The sequence below is a fragment of the Salmo salar genome, chromosome 02, assembly GCF_965601325.2.
Source record: "Salmo salar chromosome 02, fSalSal1, whole genome shotgun sequence".
In the NCBI taxonomy this organism is placed as follows: domain Eukaryota; kingdom Metazoa; phylum Chordata; class Actinopteri; order Salmoniformes; family Salmonidae; genus Salmo; species Salmo salar.
This window is the reverse complement of record NC_138292.1, coordinates 33,670,527-33,694,132: the sequence shown is the minus strand read 5'-3', so window position 1 is coordinate 33,694,132 and position 23,606 is coordinate 33,670,527. Positions and strand designations below refer to the sequence as shown.

The 23,606-nt window shown below is 46.5% G+C and overlaps 2 protein-coding genes and 1 pseudogene across 3 annotated transcripts; all 3 read right to left on the bottom strand.

The window, feature by feature from the left end:
• Positions 1-535: 535 nt before the first annotated feature.
• pdia7 (protein disulfide isomerase family A, member 7) lies at positions 536-5,543 on the bottom strand. Its single transcript, XM_014161251.3, has 12 exons — positions 5,244-5,543; positions 4,593-4,671; positions 4,177-4,294; positions 3,979-4,086; positions 3,708-3,837; positions 3,302-3,541; positions 1,713-1,895; positions 1,516-1,624; positions 1,305-1,433; positions 1,124-1,203; positions 963-1,020; positions 536-842 (listed from the first exon to the last, which is right to left on the bottom strand). The coding sequence occupies exons 1-12, from the start codon at positions 5,399-5,401 to the stop codon at positions 753-755; spliced, it is 1,482 nt and encodes a 493-aa protein (XP_014016726.1). The 5' UTR covers positions 5,402-5,543; the 3' UTR covers positions 536-752.
• A 66-nt stretch (positions 5,544-5,609) lies between these two features.
• On the bottom strand, positions 5,610-8,508 carry LOC145850330 (GON-4-like protein). The gene is made up of 4 exons (XM_082962110.1): positions 8,434-8,508; positions 6,554-6,850; positions 6,388-6,471; positions 5,610-6,268 (listed from the first exon to the last, which is right to left on the bottom strand). Exons 2-4 carry the CDS (start codon positions 6,658-6,660, stop codon positions 6,100-6,102), a joined length of 360 nt encoding a protein of 119 aa, XP_082818236.1. The 5' UTR covers positions 6,661-6,850; positions 8,434-8,508; the 3' UTR covers positions 5,610-6,099.
• LOC106579671 (GON-4-like protein) lies at positions 8,495-23,440 on the bottom strand (annotated as a pseudogene). The gene is made up of 28 exons (XR_014382665.1): positions 23,344-23,440; positions 22,583-22,836; positions 22,302-22,394; positions 21,280-21,491; positions 21,095-21,169; positions 20,911-20,961; positions 20,763-20,813; positions 20,542-20,628; positions 20,321-20,432; positions 19,840-20,006; positions 18,955-19,153; positions 18,292-18,403; positions 14,955-15,160; positions 14,304-14,457; positions 14,155-14,182; positions 13,751-13,819; positions 13,519-13,599; positions 13,213-13,393; positions 12,165-12,354; positions 11,976-12,065; positions 11,318-11,410; positions 10,303-10,721; positions 10,011-10,159; positions 9,663-9,860; positions 9,293-9,434; positions 8,909-9,204; positions 8,709-8,819; positions 8,495-8,622 (listed from the first exon to the last, which is right to left on the bottom strand). The product of XR_014382665.1 is annotated as a GON-4-like protein (transcript).
• Positions 23,441-23,606: the final 166 nt, after the last annotated feature.

Here is a 23,606-nt window from a genome sequence, read left to right as displayed (position 1 = left end):
ACTGACATCAGCCTGCAGGCACCCGGCCAGCCACAAGGAGTCACTAGAGCGCAATGAGCCAAGTAAAGCCCCCCCCCCGGCCAAACCCTCCCATAACCCGGACGACGCTGGGACAATTGTGCGCCGCCCTATGGGACTCCCGATAACGGCCGGTTGTGATACAGCCCGGGATCGAACCCGGTTCTGTAGTGACGCCTCAGTGCCTTAGACCGCTTCGCCACTCGGGAGGCCCCTGTATCAGATATTTGATTACATTTTTATCTATTTGCTTAGCAGACACTTTTTTCTTTGTACGTGTAAGCAACTTCGCAAAAACTGTTACACATAATTTTTCCTTTTCTACATTTATCTATAGTCTGACTGAGGTACCTTACTCAGAGTCAAGGACGCTACACTAGTATGCCTTTCTTGGGAATATTAAATCGCAACCATCAAGTCACCAGTTTAATGGCAAAGCCAATCTGCACGTGTGCTGCCTATTACTGTGCTTGCAGATGCTCCATCCTCTCACATTGAGAACATTACTCTTTTGAAGTTCCAAGAAAAAACTGCTGATTGTTTAATTTAGAAGTCCTCTATGTTATGAGTATTCAGTGTTGCTGGTAAGGCACAGAAACCCAAAGGAGATATTCTGGTCTGAAACTGTGTGTTGCAATGGGTGGCTCCTTTTTTCCCCCTCATAGTTCATGTCTTCTGCTTCATTGCCAGTCCACTCATCCCTTGTTTTTTCTTTCTTTCTCTTCATTGCGCTCTCACAAGTCTTCTCTGGCAGTGCCCAGGACAAGGGGATGTGTGGCCTCCTCCTTCAGGTAGTTGAGGAAATCATTCACCTCACGGCCACCCTATTGACAGATACGGATGGTTAAAACAGTGAAGGAATGTATCAGAATATTGATTACAGAGCATTAAGTGTTATTTAGTCCATGTCCTTTGGAGGAGGAAAAGTGGTGTTGTAGCCTAACCTCGTATTTCCGAGGTTGGTCCTTCTGTCCTGCTGGGACGAAGAAAATAGTGGGGAAACTGGGAAGAAGGACAACAACAGATGAGATTAAAATAGCAGATCACAGAGTAGTGACTTGAAAGAGACAAAAATCAAACTACATAAGAAGAAGTAGAGGCTCACCCCTGGACATCGTAGGTTGGAGGAACATCGTTAGCGGTGGCATCCATCTTTGCTATAACAATGTGGGTGTCGGCAGACAACTGAAATGAAGAAGAAAAGAAAAATCTAAATAATGAGCGTCGGGATGATGGTTTGTAACTTTCAAAACCAGCTAAGCAACACTTGCAGATGTGAACTTCACCTGTTCCCCAAGCTCTGTGTATTTGGGCTCCAGGCTTTTGCAGTGTCCACACCAGGGTGCATAAAACTCCACCAGCACGTCCTTGGAAGGGTTGTTCACTATCTCCTCAAAGTTGTCTGCCACCACCACCTGCAGAGGCAAAAGGTTTTGTTTAAATGTCTTCCTACCATATTTGAAAGCGACAAACGTTTGTTGGTTCTATTCCGCACACCTTGACTGGGCCGTCGTTGTTTTCGGAAGCAGCCTCTGACTTGACCTGCCTCTTCAGTTTACCAGCAAAGTAGTCCTCCAAGAACCTCTCCAGGGATTTCCCGTCCCGTCTGCAACGGACGGACAGATGAGCAGTGTGACAGCTGGCCAGACTGCATAAGGAAGGGTCTGTGATGGTCATGTGTTATTGTAACTCACGTGAACTCCTCCTGCATGCTGTACTTGTGGCCCTCCCTGTTCCTGATGGTGATGAGAGGCAGCTCTCCCCCGTCGGACGGCCCCAGGCCAAACTCCTCCTCCAGCTCTTCCTGGAACTCAGCCCTGTTGGCCACAGCGTAGCTCAGCCCCCGAGACTGGAACTGAGTGGCCACTTTCATCACTCTAGGGAGAGAGAAGGGGTAGTGAAAGAGTGATGGAGAGAGAAAAGAGAGAGGAAGGTATCAGGTAAGAGCAGTTTCTTTCCCCGTGCTGTGGCCCTCACCATCTGGCCATCAGGTTCATAGGGACTATGTGACTTTGCGCCATGCCATCGTCATTCTGTAAAACCTATAACCGCACTATACTGCAATTGCACTTTGTACACCTCTGAACAACACTACATATACACACACACGTCACGGTAGCATCCCTCCCCGTGCATAGATTGATAAATTCCTACTGATATGTCTGGCAGACATATCAGTGTGGATGACGGATCACCACCTCAAGCTGAACCTCGGCAAGACGGAGCTGCTCTTCCTCCCGGGGAAGGACTGCCCGTTCCATGATCTCGCCATCACGGTTGACAACTCCCTTGTGTCCTCCTCCCAGAGTGCTAAGAGCCTTGGCGTGACCCTGGACAACACCCTGTCGTTCTCCACCAACATCAAGGCGGTGACCCGATCCTGTAGGTTCATGCTCTACAACATTCGCAGAGTACGACCCTGCCTCACACAGGAAGCGGCGCAGGTCCTAATCCAGGCACTTGTCATCTCCCGTCTGGATTACTGCAACTCGCTGTTGGCTGGGCTCCCTGCCTGTGCCATTAAACCCCTACAACTCATCCAGAACGCCGCAGCCCGTCTGGTGTTCAACCTTCCCAAGTTCTCTCACGTCACCCCGCTCCTCCGCTCTCTCCACTGGCTTCCAGTCGAAGCTCGCATCCGCTACAAGACCATGGTGCTTGCCTACGGAGCTGTGAGGGGAACGGCACCTCCGTACCTTCAGGCTCTGATCAGGCCCTACACCCAAACAAGGGCACTCCGTTCATCCACCTCTGGCCTGCTCGCCTCCCTACCTCTGAGGAAGCACAGTTCCCGCTCAGCCCAGTCAAAACTGTTCGCTGCTCTGGCACCCCAATGGTGGAACAAGCTCCCTCACGACGCCAGGACAGCGGAGTCAATCACCACCTTCCGGAGACACCTGAAACCCCACCTCTTCAAGGAATACCTGGGATAGGATAAAGTAATCCTTCTAACCCCCCCCTTAAAGATTTAGATGCACTATTGTAAAGTGGTTGTTCCACTGGATATTATAGGTGAATGCACCAATTTGTAAGTCGCTCTGGATAAGAGCGTCTGCTAAATGACTAAAATGTAAAATGTAAATGTAAATTGTATATCCTTACTGTAAATCAGCGTATAATGTAGAGTTCTTTGCTTACTTATTTATATTGTATGTAGACTTTGTGCAAATTCCTCTATCTGTATATTGTCTATAGATGGCAGCACCATTTCACCGAGTCAAATTCCAGGTATGTGTAAATGTAATTGGCGAATAAAGGTGATTCTGAAAGGAGAGCAGCTCACCTGTTCCTCCAGTAGTTGGTGCCCTTGATGTTGCGGAGGTAATCCACGTCGTAGTAGGCCACCAGCAAGTCCCGTCCCCTCATGTTCTCTCTGTTCTCAGCAGTCAGATGGGGGCACAGCCCAAACACATTATCTCTGATGAATTGACGGAGAGAGGCGGTAGAGACAGCCTCATCAGACTTGACCAAGCTGTCCTCAAACTTGCTGTTGAGTCGTGGGGGCCGAAAGAGCACCACCGTGCTGGTTAAGAGAGACACGAGGAGAGTGACATCACTACAAGTTACTACTACTTGGCAATAATCTATGATGTCATATCCAACTAATGTGCCCTCATAGTCTAGTGACCAGAGGGCTGAAGGTTCAGAACCCAGGTGGGATTATATTTAAGGAGGGCTACAGCACATACTCTGATTCCACGCCGTGTTTGAGGCCCAGGCTCAGGTCTGTAGTGTGGGCAAAGCGGTGGCTGTCTCTCATGGCACTAGACGCCTTCAGAAACTCAGCCATCTGAGAGCTGTCAACACCTGAGAAAAAACCTGACGCAGGGAGGGAGAATAAGTCACTCAAATAGTTCACAAAAAATATATATTTTTAAATACAAAAACATTTATGCAATTGTTTTATTTCAATAGACTAAAGGATCTCTACTTGGCTGTGATTAATAAAAGTGAACTCACCAACCACACTGGCATCAAAATTGTTGACAAATGCATCCAGGTCTCTCCCATTGTGCAGAGGAACGGAACTGGGACCTGCCTGTTTTTTCATGTAGCTCACAATGCCATCTATGGGAACATGGGACAACATTAGATGAGTCATACATACACTAAAACACAAAACACAAACCAGAACAGCAATGATTTTAAAGTAGACACCTGCACTCCTGGGTCCATCATAAGCAGCAAAGTCCTCTCCATTGCGGAAGATTTTGAGTGTGGGGTACCCATTGACCCCAAAACGTCCACATGTCTCAGAGTTCACTGTGCAGTCTACCTGGGGAAAATGACAAAAACCATTTATCAATATACTGTTAAATTGCAGTGCATTCAGAGTGGCGGTATGCAGAAGCAGCCCTGATGTTAAAGCTACTGTGGGAACTGATCTCAATTCACCAACAAATATATAAGAAAAGTGACAACTATCATGTACAGTTGACACCCAAATTTTCAAGCAATACCAATCCTGTGGAACAAAAACTGGCGAAAAAAGAAATGGATTGTAACTAATATAGATGCAAGGAAATACAATGCATCCTCTGGGGTATCGTGTGTGGACAAACTAGTATACTCACTTTAGCTAAAGACACTGTCCCTTTTAGTTTTGTTGCTGCAGTTTCATATTCTGGGGCTAGTTGCTGGCAGTGACCACACCTGGAAGAGAGATGAGATGAAGGGAGGCGCCATACAAAGAAAAGGAAGAGAATGATCAAATGTCACATGGGAAAAATGCTAGAGGCGTGTGACAGCTGAGATATCAGGTGGCTCAGAAAAGTGTATAAGAGAGACCTAGTCATAATCCAGTACTCAAATATGTCAGAGCAGAATGCACTTACTCAAGTCATGACTCCAATTATAGCTAACTAGATCCAATTATAGCTAACGGGATTTAGTGTCAGTTCACTCTCAGAAGTGAACTGGTAGTGTAATAGCTAACACGATATATGTAGCTAGAATTAGCATGCACGGTTTATGGCGAAAGTAATAATGTAACACTTAGTTTGAATTGAGCAGACACATTGAGTCAAGATAGCGAGCTAGAGAGTAAGACAGTTTTATCGGCTAACGTTAGCTGCAGTTCTAAATGTCAAGTTAATCTACAACAGTGTGCGGCATAATGGATTTTAAAATCAGGAATGCATTTGTATTTACTATACATGTTTAGATGGCTGTCGTTTCTTGCATGCTAATGAATTAGCTACAAAGCTAGCTATAACACTGCTTACCAAGGCGCGAAGAATTCTACCAGCACAGTCTCGTACTCTGCTACCGTGTAATGGAAATCAGAATCCCCGAGCTCGAGCACGTCGCTGGCGGCTACAAAGACGTTCTGCTGAGCCAACGCAAAAAGCAAGAACATGCGAAATGGACCCAAGGTACCCATCTCAGCAGAATTAAGTGCTCCCAATAACGATATACTGTAGCTGATATCCTCTGCTTTTCACTACCTCACTGCTCTGCATTCAAGCTCACTGCCGGGAGTGTAGTAGAGCCGTGACGTGACCAAGAACATCTGTGTGGGTCTAGTAGACGTCTAGATGTGCGCCTTGTATAACGTTTCTCATAAACGAAAGGAATTCATCAAAAAGGCAAACGGATAAATTACGTTTATTTTGCATAAAATATATAACTCTTGTACAGGTATTATTACCGTTCATATTTCCCATATTGTGCCATACATGCACAACTCACGGAATTGAAAAAAAGTATACAAAACATGTACATTCCTGGACTAAACCCCAATTGTCTGTTTATAGTATTTATACAACTTTTGCCACACTAAGAGACTATGTTCCCTAGTCCCTCAATAGTGCATTTGAGTTGTAACTAAGACAAAGGGTGTATTTATTTAAATAAATTAGTGATGTACAGTTACACAGTGCTCACTGTTTAAAATTGGTTATGGTAAACTTGAAAAGCTGCCATCTTTCGAGCTGCTGGTGTTGCTTCAGCTCAGTGAAGGTTCAGGTGATTATGATATGAGTTTATTAAGAGTTCATATGCCCTAAATGTTGCTTCCAGATTTCACCAGCCTTGAACTGGTTTCTGGAATAGTTTATATGTGGTATGCATATACTGCAGTCACAAGTATCCTCTCTGCTCCTCTCCTTTGAAGTGTCTGAACTTGGTTCTGTCCAGTTCAGTCCTGCTCCTTGTCTGTGACTGTTCAGTGGTCATAGTTTCGTCCTCTAAGTTGACCTGGCAGGCAGCGGTGTGGAACAGGAGCATCAGGTCCAGAAACCGCAGACACCTAGACAGGAGAGCAGTAAAGCAGTCAGTGGACGAGGGTTCATTTCACAAGCCAAGACTTTTCAAGAAGTGCATTACTGTTGGACCTTTTATAGTTCGGTTACAAAAAACAATCTTTACCTCATTGGGTGTCTTATTGCCTGGAAAGTACTCAGATTGGCACCTAGCTGCTGACAGGTGGTTAGAATGACACAGTCAGCCTCACTGTAGCCCAAAGAGGATTATCACTCATTAACAAAAACCTTTTAAAACAAAGACCAAACATTTTCAGGCTCGTCTCTCTCACCTTGTCCAGAGTATGACCTTCTCCCCACTGGCAGTGAGGGAGATGTTTTTGGCACACACTGGGGGATCAGAAGAGGGGTTGGTACAAGGCTGCAGAGGGTTCTCCATCTCCCTGCTAAAGGGTGTTGGGGGGCCATCAGACACCCCCGAGCCTTCTCCATCCCCCTTACTCCTCTTTGGCGAGGGGCTATGTTCTCTCCCCCATCCTTATCCTCCTCGTCATCCTCCTCTTCCTTCTCCTCAGGGATGGGGAGTGAGCCTTCCTCAGGACCCTCCCATGAAGGAGCTCCTTGCTCTTCTGAAAAGCATAATGGTTGTTTATCTGCAACGTGTAAAAGAGTTTAAAGGGGGGCTGAACTTCCTGATTTGGCTCTAATATTTTGGCTTCTTCAGAAATGCAGCAGCCATGACTGAAGCTAAACGAGAGTTGTCCAACCACCACAGACCACTTGTATGGCGCTGTGTAAGCGAGCGGTTTGCTGACCAGAGTGCCCTATGGTGGCTGTGGGTTATGGTATTGGCAGGCATAAGCTACGGACAATGATTGCATTTTGTTGATGGCAATTTGAAATCACAGAGATACTATGACGAGATCCTGAGGCCCATTGTGTTATTCATCCGCCACCATCACCTCATGTTTCAACATGATAATTCACAGCCCCATGTTGCAAGGATCTGTACACAATTCCTGGCAGCTGAAAATGTCAAATTTCTTCCATGGCCTGCATACTCACAAGACATGTCACCCATTGAGCATATTTGGGATGCTCTGGATCGACATGTACAACAGTGTGTTCCTGTTCCTACCAATATCCAGCCACTTCACACAGCCATTGAAGAATGGGACAACATTCCATAGGCCACAATCAACAGCCTGATCAACTCTATGTGAAGGAGATGTGTGGCGCTGCATGAGGCAAATGGTGGTCACACCAGATACTGACTGGTTTTCTGATCCACACCCCAATTATTATTTTTTTTTTAAAGGTATCTATGACCAACAGATGCATATCTGTATTCCCAGTCATGTGAAATCCATAAATTAGGGCCTAATAATGTTTTTTCATTTGACTGATTTCCTTATGAACTGTAACTCAGTAAAATCTTTGAAATTGTTGCATGTTGCGTTTATATTTTTGTTCAGTATAGATAAATTGACCAGGTCTTGTGTCTTGAAGTCATCTAGGCTAGCTAGTGCTAGCCAACTTATTTCGCTATTTAACTTCAGCCGGCTGGTGTGCGACCGTGGCAAAATTGGTTTGACATTGATTAGCCTCTCTGGGGCTAGTTAGGGACAGTCAATGAATTACACAATGGAAATGGGACAATATTTTTACATTGCACATCTTTTAGTTGTCTCATTAAATGCTTCCAATATTTGTATATGCAATTCTAAAATGCATAGTTGGTTTATGTTTTTAAGTCAGAAATTTGTCAGCATTGACAAACATTTTGTCCATGTACATTGTCATTTACTGATGGTCCCCAACTAGCCCCATAGAGATATTGAATGTCAAACCAAATTGACCATAGGCATTAAAATCAGGTCGCGTGCAGCTGCGCTCCGAACTGATGATTACTTGGGTGCTGTGGGCAGGATTGAAATAAACCCAAACCAAGGAAAACAGTACCCTTCATTCTGTGACATACAATTCTTTCCTATCATCTCGCAAATCTCAGTTTTGGACAAGACTGACTTTATGAGTCTTATCGATGCCACAATGCAGTTTTCAAAACGAGAAGCTGCTTTTTAGGGGCTCATTAAAGTTTTGCATTCTATAGGCAACAATGTATTTTCAGCCATATTACTTATGTAGATCGGTTTTGCTTTTGACCAAATAATGACAACAACCTTAATTCATACAGTAGTGCAATTCTTACCAGGATGTGGACTGTTGGCCCCACTGTCGACTTCGTCTTTTACTTCAGCGTCCACCTCTTGCTCTTCCTCCCTCTCCTCCTCCCCGCCTGTCTCAGTGTGGAGGTTGGCTGTGGGGCTGGTTGCCGTGGGGTACAAGGGGTCAAGGCTCTTCATCGCCCTGGGGACGCCATCGGAAGCCTGAGAGAAGACTGCATGTCACATTCTGTCATCTCCATAACTCTCACTCATTTTATTCATAGTTTAGAACAACAAAACACTACAGTACGGAGGCTACCTTGATGCCGTGGCAGCGAGAGCATCCTTTCCTCTTGTGTCTGCGAAGCTTGGCATCATGGCTGGCCCCATGACAGAGGCAGAAGCAGTCCTTTTCTGGCCAATCACACTCCTGTGAAGGAAGACAACCAGCCAAATCAGAATCATAATTGCAAATGCAATTAGAAATCAACAAACTACACAGTTCACATATCCTCAAACCTTGTAGATGCCATGAGATCCCATCTTCCTCCTCCGACTGCGACCTTCATTGGTGGAATATCTTCTTCCTCTAGATCAGGGAGAGTCACTTCGTCAAAACCACCACTTGCCCCTCCCCCTGACCCCAAGCCAACACCCTCACCTCCGTCTATTCCGCCCCCTGCCTCCTCTGGCCAACAAGCCTCCTCAAACTGCCCTGGACGGGCTGAGGGTGGGCGGAGCTCGTCAAAAAATACCCAGAATTCCCTTTGCAAGTGTGTGTGGCCTTTCAGGAGGGAGGACATCTGTGCTTTAAGCTGTAGAAAACAGGTGGATAACAATGGTGATTTAACATTGGTTTACTGTGGTGACAACTAATGTAAATGGTGTAGGAAACTGGCATACCTCCTATGCTGGCAGGACTGAGGCCAGGTCCCCCCTGCAGAGCACGTACGATTTTCTGGTAGTGAGACAGGTTTTCCCCAAAACTAATCTCCAGCTGCCTCAGGAAGCGTCGACTTCGCTCAAATGTCTGCTGCTCCTCAAACTGGACAGGACATAAAACATCAAAGTCGAAGAGTATTAATGGCTTTTTCAGCAGTGAGAACTTTGCAGATTCACTACAATGTGTTATGCTACAAGACAATCATTTTTGCTCAACATAATTATACATGAACGCTCTGTTACATTGGGCCTGATACTTAATAAGCACCTGAATAAGCATCTATAAAAATATCCAATACGAAGTGATAAGCGGCTGTGATGTCATCCTTACCAGGGCACACTCCAAAGCCTGCTCCGGGAGGAGGAAGGCCGCAAAGTCTCTGAGGAGGTCTGGCCATTCCCCCAGGACAGGATGGAGCTGGGAGAAGAGCTCCACTGCGCTGCACCCCTCAACCCCCTGCTCAAACTCATATAGCAGCCCTAAGAACTCCTAAACCTTACCAGGTACGCCCTGAAGGGCTTCCCGCACCTGAAGGAGGAAGACAGGTTCGAGGGTTAAAGTTGACCCTTTTTTTATTAGATAACTGCTACTAATGCTATGCAACTTGTTGTGAAGTATGTCATTTAGAGTATGCTACCCGAAATCCAAAATCCACTTTACAAAAGGCATCCACCTTACCCTGTTCAAGTAGGCCTGTGCAAAGGCGATGTCCTTGCTCTCTCTGAGGGGGTCGTTGTCTAGAATGTGGTCGTCATAGAGCAGCAGCAGCTTGGACGTGTCCTTACTGTCCCGCTCCGGACCACGACTATGCCTCAGACTGCCTCGCCCTGAGGGTACCCAACCACAGGAAAAGAGAGAAGATACAAAACGAGGATTGTAATTAGTACTCATATGGAAGTGAATACTTAGTAGACCTTTTCTGAGAACATTAAAACATTTTGTAGTGGGTCTCCATCACCCCTAGACTGACCTCTGCCGCATCCAGCTCCCTTCCCACTGGCTCTGGGGGTTCCCTCCCCAGCGGGCAAGTCCTCCTCTCCAGGGCCCTTACTGACCCTGCCGTCCCCAGACTCCAGCTCCTCCCCTTTGGTGGGCCCCTCCTCCTCCTGGGAGTTCTGGGAGACTGGGGAGTTGGGGGAGTTTGGACAGTTGTCCTCCTGGGAGTTCTGGGAGACTGGGGAGTTGGGGGAGTTTGGACAGTTGTCCTCCTGGGAGTTCTGGGAGACTGGGGAGTTGGGGGAGTTTGGACAGTTGTCCTCCTGGGAGTTCTGGGAGACTGGGGAGTTGGGGGAGTTTGGACAGTTGTCCTCCTGGGAGTTCTGGGGAGTTGGGGGAGTTTGGAGAGTTGTCCTCCTCAGAGACACACAGCCTCCCCTCGGAGGCCAGCCATGTCAGTTTCTTCATGGTTTCCTGTGGGATGGATGGTGTGCGACTGTTAGCAGGTTTATGGAGAACTAATGAAGATAATATTTATTACTTTCTAGATATATTAAGTTAGAATGTTGTAAAAATAGAAACATTTGCTAGCTGTCTGAACAGAAAAATGAAAACTTAAACTTTTAAATCACGTACCTGCAGCTCAGGCACTGAGAGAACAGACTCCTCTGAGGCTGATGACATCACTTCATCTTCATCCTCAGTAAGGTCATCAAAGTTCTCCTCCTCCCCTTGCCTCTCCTGCTCTCCATCACCATCCTTCTCTCCTCCTCCATTCTGTCGTCCATCTCTTTCTCCTTCTTCCCTCTCCACCCTGCTCTCCGTTTCTCTCCTCCACTGTCTCCTTCTCTTTGGTCACCCTTTTCTCCATCATTCTTCTCTCCTCCTCCAGTTTGTTCCTGTGCTCCAGTCCTTCCACTCAGCATGCCCATGCCATGCACACCACAATCTTCCTCCCTTCTCTCATCCTCTTCACCACGATTTCCCTCAGGAGGTATGTCAGGTATGTGCGTTGATGTAGCTGCCATGCACCACCTCTCTAGCCCCACCTCTCTTCTTCTCCCCCTATCCTGTTCTTCTCCACCCCATCCTCCATCTCACCAACCATCATTCTCTCCAGGGCGTCAGCATGGCTTTCCAGGCTGGAGCAGGGGCTCCCAGAGGGCGACTCAGTGTCAGAAGAGGACCCTCCTTCTCTTCCAGCTCCCCCTCTTCCCGTAATCCTTCCACCAATCGGTGGAGCTGCTCCTCTAAACTCTGCCCGGACGCATCTCCACTGGTCAGAACACTGTTGCTGGGCAACCGGACACCAAGTGCCTGCTGGTAGCCCATTCTGCCATTAGGTAAAGTGGTGAGTGGCGAGAGGCAGGAAGGTATGCCATTTGTTAACCCAATAATATTGTGTTGGGGTGCAGGCGACAGACCAAAAGGGAGGCTTTCAGACCAGTGAAACCCATTCTCTGAAGCATTGGATGACACGGACCCATTTGAGACCAGGCAGTTTTTGGGCACCCAGAGCATTTGTGTAGAACCATGGGTCGCAGTTTGTACCAGTACATACGGGTCATTCTTAGGGGCTGAGAGACTCTGGATGATTGACGGAGACATAATAGCATGGGAGCTGCTAGACTGGAGTGTGAAAGCGTCTGTATTTGTAGCGTTCGGAGTGTATCCAGGTTTTGGGAGTAGGTTAAGGATGGGTCAAACCCAACTTCATCTTTGACCTCTGCATGGATTGGTTGCCCCAGGTCGCTGTTCTGATTGTCCAGGGAAGGGTTCATAGGGCTGGTTTTGATGCTAAGGGGAGGAGAGAGCGTATGAGAGAAGAACACAGGGCTAGACTTGATCTGGAGCCTGCTATCCGGGGGTGTGGGGGGATAGTTCTGGGAAACTTACAAGCTGGGTGGGGCAGGCAGGAGGGGCCTGGGCAGAGTATGGGCGAGAGCTACTCTGGTCCACCCCTTCCCACCAGTCTGAGTGTCCTGGTGGGAAGGGGTGGAGCGTGAGGGCCGCTTGGCCAATCTTGGAGCAGCACAGGCACGACGGGCAGAGTTAGTGACCAATGAGGGAGTACCACCATTCTCTGCTGGAAGAGCAAACACGGGGGTGGGGGTGATGGCTTTGGGGTAGCCGGCTGGATGGGTAGCAGTTTGTGAAACGGTGCCCGGGGGTGTTTTTTTCTCTGTTTGATTAGACCTCGTTTGCATCACACACGCTGTGACCACGCCCTGACCAGAGAGAGGGGGTTCCCATCGGGATGGAGGGTAAGACCTGGACCAATGTCACTCCTGCCCATGGAGCAGTGCCAGGAGCCTGGGAAAACGGCAGGGCCCTTCGGATTGTAGTGCTTGGGGCCTTGGCCAATAGGATGACACCTTGCAAGGGGATAGGTCCAGGAACATCTGGAGGGGCTTTGGCTAGGGGCGTAAGGGGGGCAGAACGGGTAAAAGCGTAGAAATCAAATCAAATGTATTTGTCACATACACATGGTTAGCAGGTGTTAATGCAAGTGTAGCGAAATGCTTGTGCTTCTAGTTCCGACCATGCAGTAATATCTAACAAGTAATATAACCTACAATTTCACAACAACTACCTTATACACACAAGTGTAAAGGAATGAATACAAATATGTACATAAATATATATATAAATGAGTGATGGCCAAACGGCATAGGCAAGATGCAGTAGATGGTATAGGGTACAGTATATACATATGAGATGAGTAATGTAGGGTATGAAAACATTATATAAAGTGGCATTGTTTAAAGTGGCTAGTGATACATTTAATTACGTCAAGATGGCAAGATGCAGTAGATGGTATAGCGTACAGTATATACATATAAAACAAAATACTGCATAGTTTCCTAGGAACGTGAAGCGAGGCGGCCATCTCTGTCGGCACCGGAAGAAGGGACGAGGTTTAGGGGCGATGGGTGGCGCTCGCCTTTGTAGTTCATGCAGGGGTGTAGGCGCAGGGTGACATTCCTAGGGAGAGATGGGGGATATCGCGTCCCATTGGCGAACGTGTACGGCAGTGCTGGAGGAGGTGAAGGTATTCTGGGTGGGGATTTCCCATGTGGTTTATTATACTCCCTCACTGCCCTGTGGATGAATGGTAGACTCTTCTGTAGAGGAGAAACAATTTACATAGGAATTAGTACGTATTAGTAGTAACGGGGAAGTAAAATGGAGAATGACACATTTTCTCTGATAAGTAAATACTGAGAGTGGTGGTGGGTGAGTTTCGTACCCGTAGCCAGTTGGGCATGACGGACATCTCTCTCCCCACTGGGGGGCGCTCTTCCCCTGGCATCACCCTGCCACAGGTCTCCTACATGGCAGGAACTATGTTGTGCTGACAGTACAAATGAGAGAGAAGAAAATAACAGAAAGCCCAACATGGCAGCAGGTGGTTACATCAAGGCATGATCAAAACATTTAGAAAGACTGTGATAAGAATCAATGAGTTGTGAGGTCCACACCTTGATAGCGTTGTCAGATGCCTTGTGGCCACACAGCTCCTTGACACGGGAGCGTAGCTGGTCCTGCTTCTTGGTACGGATGAGGTAGCGACACATGAGCTAGTAGGGGAGCTCTGTCTGGCTGAAGTCCTTCCGCCCCAGTACAATGAGTCTGGAACAAAAATCCACATTGCGAGTAAATATCTAGTCTTTAGTCAAACATTCAACCATGCAAAGAGGAATTTGATGCTTGGTTGTAGCAGTAAAGATGACATAGGCCCTCATTGTTCCACCTATGTCGGTGAACGGTCATTGAATGGGTTTGAGAGAGAGAGACCCTCTCTTTTCAACACGGGTTAACACCCCTTCAAGTGTTTATATTCAGCTCAATACTGAGCAGGCACTCACTGACATAAAATACTCACGTTAGGCATAGTCATTTTTGACCAGGGACTGTGTAAATGAGGATTGTTTTTGAACAGGTTGCTGTTGTTTATGAACATGAGCTCCTGTGGAGTTTGTCTCCCCACACAGGACGTGCTGCATGTGTAAATGTGTGTGTGTGTGCACGTACCTGTCCTCTCCGCGTGTGTAGAAGTTGTTCTTGGTGCGTGGAGGGTGCGGTGCAGTGTCCAGGCTGCAGTGGGGCAGGAGCTCTGGATAGAGGAAGACGGAGCAGGTGGCGAGCAGCCAGGCCGTCTCAGCAGGCAGCAGAGGGTATGTACACACTGCAGGGACAACCAAATACTTTCAAGCAATTCACAAAACCCACCCTCTGACACATAGATAACACAAAACAGCTACACACACAGGCTATCGATACCATCTTTAGTACATACAATTCAGACTCTCACGTCTTTACATATGAACCACACACACACCAGACCTCCATGTTCATTACCTGGCAGGGGGGGGGGGGGGTTGGAGAAGGAGCAGATGGCGAGACAGAGCTCTCCTGCTCCTGGACCAGAGACAGTGCCCCCTGGAGGTTACAAGCCCTGAAAATGCTGCTGAAGCCTGGGGCCGGACTGACCTGATCGCCTCACGCTGGGCAAACGCCTAGAGCTCCTCCTGGGAGGAAGGCACACAGAGACTAGGACTTGAAAAGGGTATATATAGATAGAGCGAGCCTCAGTGACTCACCAGGTATTGTTTGGTGGTGTGGGCCTTGTGGTGCAGGGCAACTTCAGTTCCTCAATTAGGTTTTATGAGCGGGCCAACCTACCTGTTGGACTTGCTGCCGCAGCTGGAGTTTCTGGGTGTGGTCGAGCGTGAGGGCGGGGCAGGGCAGAGGTGGTTGCAGTACCATGGGGGGGTGATACCATGACAACGGGGGTGGAACGGCCAGGAGTCTCATGGAGAGCTCTCCGCTGCTGCAGAGCCTCCATCTGCTCCCTCACAGTACACCACCTATCTGTTAGCAAGTGGCTCCTGAAACCGGCAGAGGTCGGGAGGGGAAAATAATAATCATATTGATGACATAATAATACATTCAATTCTTATAGCACTTCATTGCATAAATCATCTGAGTGCTTTAAAGCATAGCAATTTACAAAAACATCATTCATGTGAAGGAAGGTCCTGAGAGGGTGGGGAAAGTTCATGGCTTGAGTGGTCAGAGAAAGATGGTCGTAAGGGGAGAGCAAGAAAATATAGCAGGCAGGCAGCACAGAGTCATCAAGGTGTCTCACTGTCCCTCCCGTCTGTGTGGCTTCTCCATAGTAGGGCTCGGATGAAGTTTGAGCTCAGTTACTGCAGTTCATGGACTCCGTAGTAATGTTAGGTGTAGCTAGCTAGATACTCCTTCACTACTACCAAAATGAAGTACCCATTGGGTGAATCTAAGACAGACATGTGGCGCCAGAAAGCACACCACATTTCAATAACTTAAGAGTAGCCTTGTAGGGAGTAGTCCTCCCTTCGATCCTCATCACTGCAAACCGTCTTGCTTTCAGGCTTCTCTCCATCCCAAACATCTGGACACTGGCTGGCATTTGAATATGGTCATTTTGCAGACTTTATCCCCCAAAATATCAGTACATGTGGCCCATGTGGGAGATGGGACTGAAGAGAGACTTGACTGGAATTATCCTCAACAAAAATATAAGAACTCAACATTTTACTGAGTTACAGTTCATAGAAGGAAATCAGTCAATTTAAATAAATTAATTCTGCCCTAATCTATGGATTTCACATGACTGGGCAGGGGCCCAGCCATGGGTGAGAATAGGCCCACCCACTGGGGAGCCAGGCCCAGCCAATCAGAATACATTTCCCTCCACAGACAGAAATACTCCTCAGTTTCATCAGTTGTACAGGTGGCTGGTCTCAGACAATGCTGCAAGTGAAGAAGCCAGATGTTGATGTCCTGGGCTGGCATGGTTAGACGTGGTCTGCGGTTGTGAGGCCAGTTGGACATACTGCCAAATTCTCTAAAACAACGTTGGAGGCAGCTTATGGTAGAGAAATTAACATTCAATTCACTGGTAACAGATCTGGTGGACATTCCTGCAGTCAGCATGCCAACTGCACGCTCCCTCAAAACTTGATATCTGTGGCATTGAATTGTATGGCAAAACTGAACATTTTAGAGTGGCCTTTTATTGTCCCCAGCACAAGATGCACCCGTGTAATGATCATGCTATGTAATCAGCTTCTTGATATGCCACACCGGTCAGGTGGATGGGTTATCTTGCCAAAGGAGAAATGTTCACTAACAGGGATGTAAATAAATTTGTGCACAACATTGAGAAATAATTTTTGTGCATATGGAACATTTCTGGGATCTTTTATTTCAGCTCATGAAACATGGGACCAACACTTTACATGTTGCATTTTTATTTTTGTTCAGCATATGTTTGGATTATGCAATATTCTGTTTAAAATGCTCTACAGTCTACACAACGGGATCTGACGGAGGTTCGTTTGCGTAGCTCTATGTACTTTTGTGCACTGAACATTTGGAACGTGACAAAAGCATAGCCCCGCTTGTGTAGACTGAAATCACAGTGGAGAGACTTAACCCTCTCTACCCACCTCTATTATCCTCCTCTACTTTCCCTAACGTTGCTGAGTCATTAGTGGTTGCACTGTCACAGAGCCCTGACTCCATAGTGTGGAAAAACCTGTGTCTCTCCCCACGTCATACTGCCTCGTTAACGTTTAGAGACACCCATTACAGCCAGGACCAGGACACAGTGATGCAAACGTATGCGTGCGTGGACAGTTGCTGGAAGGAAGTAAAGCGCTCTCTGCTCCTGTCAGTTCAGAGAAGTGGCCTGAAAACAGCACGTCGCACACACAGAGATCTCTCAGACGTCACAGTTCAAACATCAAAGTGGGCACATGTGCCAACCAGCTACTGAACACCTGGCGCACTGGAAGTGTGTGTGAGACACAAAGTGAGTTTGTTAGCGGTGTGTCTTTTGTTAGTAAGTGTGAGTTGCTGTAGCTCCAATGTGAGTTCTGTGTGTTAGTGTGGATTGTACCTCTACTGTGAGTTCTGTGTGTTAGTGTGGATTGTAGCTCGACTGTGAGTTCTGTCCACCTCATGACACTTCAGAGGAAGAGAAAACACCAGAGCATTTCTCTGCCTCCCTACCCAAGCAGATACAGCACCCCTCCGCTGCTCTGTCCCGAAGGGAGGACTTGGTGTGTGTGTACGTAATTTCAAGTAATTCCCATAATGTCATAGATGGATAGGCTCAAACGCATGAGCGGCTGCAGTCACGTATCCTGCAGTTGTTCATAACACATACGACAGTTGGCATTTTAAGCGCATCTCAAAGTCTAGTTTCTTCCTCTTGTTGTTTGCTCTGCAGTAAAAGCTCTACATCTTTATTAATATGAGGTACTGGGTTGGTGGACCAACTCAGTGACATAGTGGTTAGTGTCCACCCTAAGATCGGAATGTTGGGAGTTTGATCCCCAGCCGAGTCATACCAAAGACTGTAAAAATGGGAACCAATGAGCCTCTGCTTGGCACTCAGCATTAAGGAGATAGATTGGGTGTAAGGCCCTGCGATAGACTAGCATCCTGTCCAGGGGGTCTACTTGTACATCAAGCTGCCTCATGCTATAGAAACAGGAGATCTGCTCCTACAAGCTGTTCCGACTCAAGGCTACTTACATACTGGGTTGGCGGTATACTTTTTGAAAGCCCTTTCTTTCCCGAGAGAAATAAGGAAAGGGTCAGGGTGGAATCATACCGACTGGCTTGTGGAACGTTGAATTGCGGAGCGCTCAGGGGTGGAGCAGCTTCCTCCCTCTCTTCATCTTCTTTGTGCCTATCGTCATCCTGTCCATTCACTATTAGCTCATCATCCTAGAACTGAAGAGGTAAAAAGAGCGAGATTCAGAAAGAGAGATTTTTTTTAAGAAAGAGACTTGCAGATATGATCCCATAATCCTCCTCACTGTCTCAAAGCTCCTCCACTTCCTTTTCTGAGAGAGGAAGAAAGGACATAGGTTGGTTTATTTTTTCCTTAAATTAAACAAATGGAATTTACCAGGCCCCTATATGTCTGTCTGTGATTAGGGTTGATATATGGAAACATTATTACAGAGAATCACTGGTGATGCGTCCGGCCCGGTCATTCCTGTAGTCCTCTCGGTCAGGCTCATCCAGATCCTCCAGGAAATTATACTCTGGGTCGTCATCATCATCACCCTCTTCTGAGAGAGAAAAGAGAAGGCGGAGGTAGCGAGAGACACACAGAAACATTTATTTTAAACTATTTCAAAGTGAAGAAAGGTAAATGGCCTAAGGGCTGTCAACACACACAACCATAACGAGTGAAGAAGAAGCGGGAGAGATGAGGCAGAGTGGGGGAGACAAACAGGAGCAGAGCAGTGGGGGAAAAGGTCAAAATGAGCAAAACATGACAGAGCAAACAGACAGAGAGCAATTAAACCAGCTACACACACACACACCTCCCGTAAAACATGTACACACACACAGGTTAAATGCAGCTCCATCTGTCTCCTACTGCCTGCTTGACACTTTTCAGTGTTTGGAGGAGTGCCAACTTTTTGGTGTATTTCACTAATAAAGTATTTGCTCCAGAAAAAATGAATCCATGGCCCATTTTTGAGAATGATGTGTTCCTTAAGCAACAGCGTAAAATCCTGTTGCATCGGTTTCTACATGGTTGGACCATTCCATTTCAATAGTACACTGCCCATCCTTGAACCCTCCCTCATTATCCCTTTCTTTGAATCCTAACCGTCATTCTCCATGTCAGATGTCATGAGGCCCTGCAGCCACTCGCGGTCCTCCAGGGCCAAGCTGTAGTCGTACATGTCAGGCGTGATGTCAGGGGCATGTAGCTCCGCCTCCAGCTTGCCCAGGGGCACGTTCCTCAGGATCCGTTTGGAGCGGGTACGACACGCCACCAGGCTAAACCCTGCACCTCCAGTCAAAGGCTGGAAACAGATAGATGGAACCAATGAAGAAAGATATTCACATTGACTTTGGTCCTGATATGGCTGAATAGTGTCCCGATAAGAGTCTGGTGATTTCCTGGTATAGCTGAATAGTCTGCTAGTATTCATGAGTTGCACATTTCATCACAATATTGTTTTGAACGTTCTCTTGAGGACTGATGCCCGAATGAACGTTCTACTCAATGCATTGTCAATAGTGGTGATGAAGATTTCATCAAAGTGCATTACAGTGGCTTGAAAACACAGTGACAATTCAAAAGGAAGCAAATAATTAGTAGGAAAACCTTTTGTCATAATTGTGACGTCGCCAGATTGACTTTAGATGCCGTATAACTTTAGCTAGCTAGCCATGATTGAGGGGACAGCACTGAATTTTAGCTGGCTATTTTTGACAAACTTTGCTAGCTAATGCAAACATAGCCCTATCTCTAAAGTAAGTTTGACGAGATTATGATGGAAAAGTTTTTTTCGACTCATTATTTTTCTACTATAGCACTGTCATTCTATTTCCAAGCCACTGTAGTGTAATTAGCCGCCGTCCAAAATGACTTGGCATCAGTCGGGCACAAATATGGCTGCGGCGTCTGTAGAAGGTTCATAATAATGGCAACGACGCGACTAAGTGATGGAAGTGCAACCCATTAATAGTTAAACAGTTTCAATACCTGGAAGGGTTCGGTGCAGATGGGTCTGAGTTCCTGCTCTTCCTCCACTGCGTGAAGCTTCTCCAGGAAGGTGCCGTCTTGGGCCCTGAGGGGCCGGGTGGGGCCAGTGGAGGAGGGGGCCCCATAGGAACAGTCTCCACCCTCAGATGTCTGGGCTACCTCGGCTTCTAAACATAAACCAATACCAACATTACAGTAAACTCTTACTCATCCAGTGCACATTGTAAACATTAACTCAGTCAGTTAACTCTGACCCTGTATATAGTAGGTTTACTTCCTTCTTATTTCTATTTCTCATGTGTTTTTGTTCTACCTTAAGTTATCTTTAGTATTACATTTGTATTGATTACTGCATTGTTCGGTTGAGAGCTGTCAAGAAAGGCATTTCACTGTACTTGTGACAAAAATTTTGCATTATTTCCCCCCCAATCATTTCGATAACTTTCAATCAAATGCCAAATGCAGAGGTGCAGTGTGTTACCTGTCTGAGACTGTCAAATCTGTCTTCACACTCAGTGTCCAGGGGTCCTGGGCAGCGCCCCTCGGGCACACTGTGGCAACGAGCCTGTGCTGTCCACGTCGCTCCAAAACGTCTGAAACGACAATGTCACAGGCATGACATTGTAGTCACATAGCACACCCTTTTGACTGATTGAACAAAAATTAATTGACTAACGGAGCAGAGATGGAGCTCTTCCTCACCTCCTCTGCAGTCTCCTCATCGGGGCAGTACTCTTCATCAGAGGAGTCCTCCTCCTCCTCCAGAGGGATGTCTACAAACTGGGGGGGCTGGGGAGAGGAAGTAGGGAGCGAGATGAGAGGGAAGGAGCGAAACAGAGAGACAAAGCAACAGACTACACACAACAGTGAGGAGTAATAAAGTATTTCACATGACACTAGCACTTTGTGTGACAGGGACATACCTTCACTTCAAGGGCCCTTTTGATAGGATAAATATTCCAGGTGGGGATGCTCTGCAAGAGGAGAGGAAGCCGCTTTAGACTATTGAGATGAATCCAGGAAAGGATATTAAGAGGTAGCGAGCTGCAAGTTGTGTTACTGGAAACCCACCACCCCCTTTTCTACCACCTCCTTCAGTCTGGAGCGGGTCATCTTGGGCTCCTGAGGGATGCAAATAGAAGATAAAAACATTGAATTCAGGCAGAGAGAGAAATCATTAAAAACTTGCAAGTGATATTAGCAACCAATTTCTGAGTTGTACTGTCAGTATAACTTGCTGTAAGTTGACGCTCACAAATAGGGCTAGGTCCTGCGTCTCCTGGATGGCTGCTTTCATCATGGCCACTACATGCTCGTTGGTTATCACCTACTGAGGGCAACATTCACAGGTGTCAGTCAAAAATGTTCAACACTAACATTAGTACTTAGCAGTTAGCATTAACCCCTCTTTTGACCGGATTGAGACTCCAGGTAACTCACATGAAGGATGGTCCGGACATTGACGGAGGTCAAGTTGTGTTGCTGTGACTTCCTCTCCAGATCCATATCCAGCTGCTCAAACTCATCCTCATCGCTGTCACTGGATGAATCTTCTGATGACCTTTTTCCAGCCGCGGAGTGTCCCTCTTCCTGCCCATTGTCTAAAGCGCTCTTCCTCGTTGTCAGCCTCTGGCCCCCAAAATCCTCTCCATCTTCAGACGGAAGTAAGTAATCAAAACAGAAACCCAATTCTCATACACTAGAAATCTGGTTCAGTGTTTCCAAAATGGTGGGTATGCCCACTTCCTATAGAGCAGGTATAAGCAACTCATGAGGGGCTGCAGTGGCTCACGGGTCTGAATAACAACATCCATACCCACACACACGCAGTCAGAGCCAGCCCTAGACTTTTGGGGGCCCTACGTGAAATTGTTGGGAGCAAAACCTTTTAGCGGCCCCCCTCTTGACAGTGGAGAGAGCTAATTTCCTGCAATTCCACACATTTTGCCAAGGGGTTGGAAAGCAAGTTTGCAGCAATTCTACATATTTTGTCATGGGGCGAAGACAAGATTTGGAAATTTAATAAATAATTTCATGCAAATGTAAAAAATAAATGCCATGGGGCAGAGAAAAAATAACTGCAGCTTTACAGCTAATTCTAAGGTGAAGAGAAATGATTGCAGTTTTGAATATGATATCTGAGTGAGAGTGACAAACAAAATATACATTGCATTGCTTGCTATTTGGGGTTTTAGGCTGGGTTTCTGTATAAGCACTTTGTGACATAAATACATTAGATTTTATTTGAATAGGGGCCCCCAGGTTGGTAATTTGACCATGATTACTACAAGTTAGATAGCTGGCTAGAATAACTTACAATTTAAAAAAAAGAATTCTGACATGGGCTAATTGAGTGAGTGACATAAGAGGAAAAACTGCTGATGCACAACCAAATGTTCAAAGGGCAGAGAATTGTTCTTGTCTATTCGGCGTGTCACAAGAAGCAGAGTTGAGAAGCTCACCTAAGGTGATTACCAGGCCCAGTTCTGTATCCTCCTCCTCTGCCTCGGAGGGGCTGGGAGATAGCTGGCAATCCTCCCCATTCTTAAGCTGGCCTGCAGCAGACACAATACAAAGATTTAACAATGAGATAGGAGATGATCACATTCCCACCACTGAAGCATGTAAAACCAATTAAATGCCCTTGCACACAAACTCCCATATCCCTTCATATCTCAGCAAAACACACTGTGTTACTTGTCATCCCTCTCTCTTCCCCATTCCTTTTCTCATCCCTCCGTACATGAAGCAATGGTTCTCTGCTTGAACCTGGGAGTGTCTCCTTTGTGACAGCCCATCTGGGACTGTCACCCCAATGCCCTTTCCCTTAGCAGGGGTGGAAATTGAGATATGTCTATTAACAGAGAGAGTGCAGAGTGGACCACCATTGGAGATCTGGGGGCACAGGTTGTCTCAACCCTCTTTAAGGCTTTAGAACACATGGGCCGTGGTTTTGGGGTGCTCGATTTGCGTTTCTGGGCTTTCATGCATCGAGGCCTGAATGAACACAACAGTTTAACGTTACAGTTACATGAGCGGGGGCTAACGTTAGCAGACAGTAAATTGTACTTTGTCATAGAATAAGACAATAGGATGAAATATTTGCAGTTGTTACTAGCTAGACAAAATGTATATAGCCGAGTAAAACAGCTAACGTATGTGTCCCATTTGTGTGCAATTCAAGCTACTATCTAGCTAGCTGTTTTTATCTAGCAGGCTAGTGGTGCCGCTTTCTCGGTTGCAATACAACAAGCACAACCAAGTCAACACAGCTATAGAAAACGTTTCTTATTAGCTAAAATAATCGTATGATACAAGTCACGCTAATGACCCTGAAGTAGTTGTTTTGGTAGCTAGCTTGTGTTGTTGTTGTTATTAGCTTGCTGACAAACGACGTATATTTTTCAACAAGTAACCTTGTGTGTTTAAAAAATGGACGCCCGACTTTCTAGGTCGACAGTACATTGACCTTTCAAATTTAGTAACTTTATTGGTGTCACTTACCCGCAAATAGGCATTTGGTGACATGAAAAGCTAGGGAGCTAAGTAAATCTCAAAAATAATTTACAGCGCCCTTTCCCGCGTGTCACAGATAAATCCATCCCCAATTAATTTCCCCATAGAATTAGAGATCCTACCTCAGGTACAGTGGGCCTGCTATCAGCAGTGAAAGGGTAGACTATTCAATTCACAGCAGCCTACAGTAAATGTTTGTGTTATTAACCACACACACAATATTTCAAGTTGATTCACCAGGTTGTTTTCTA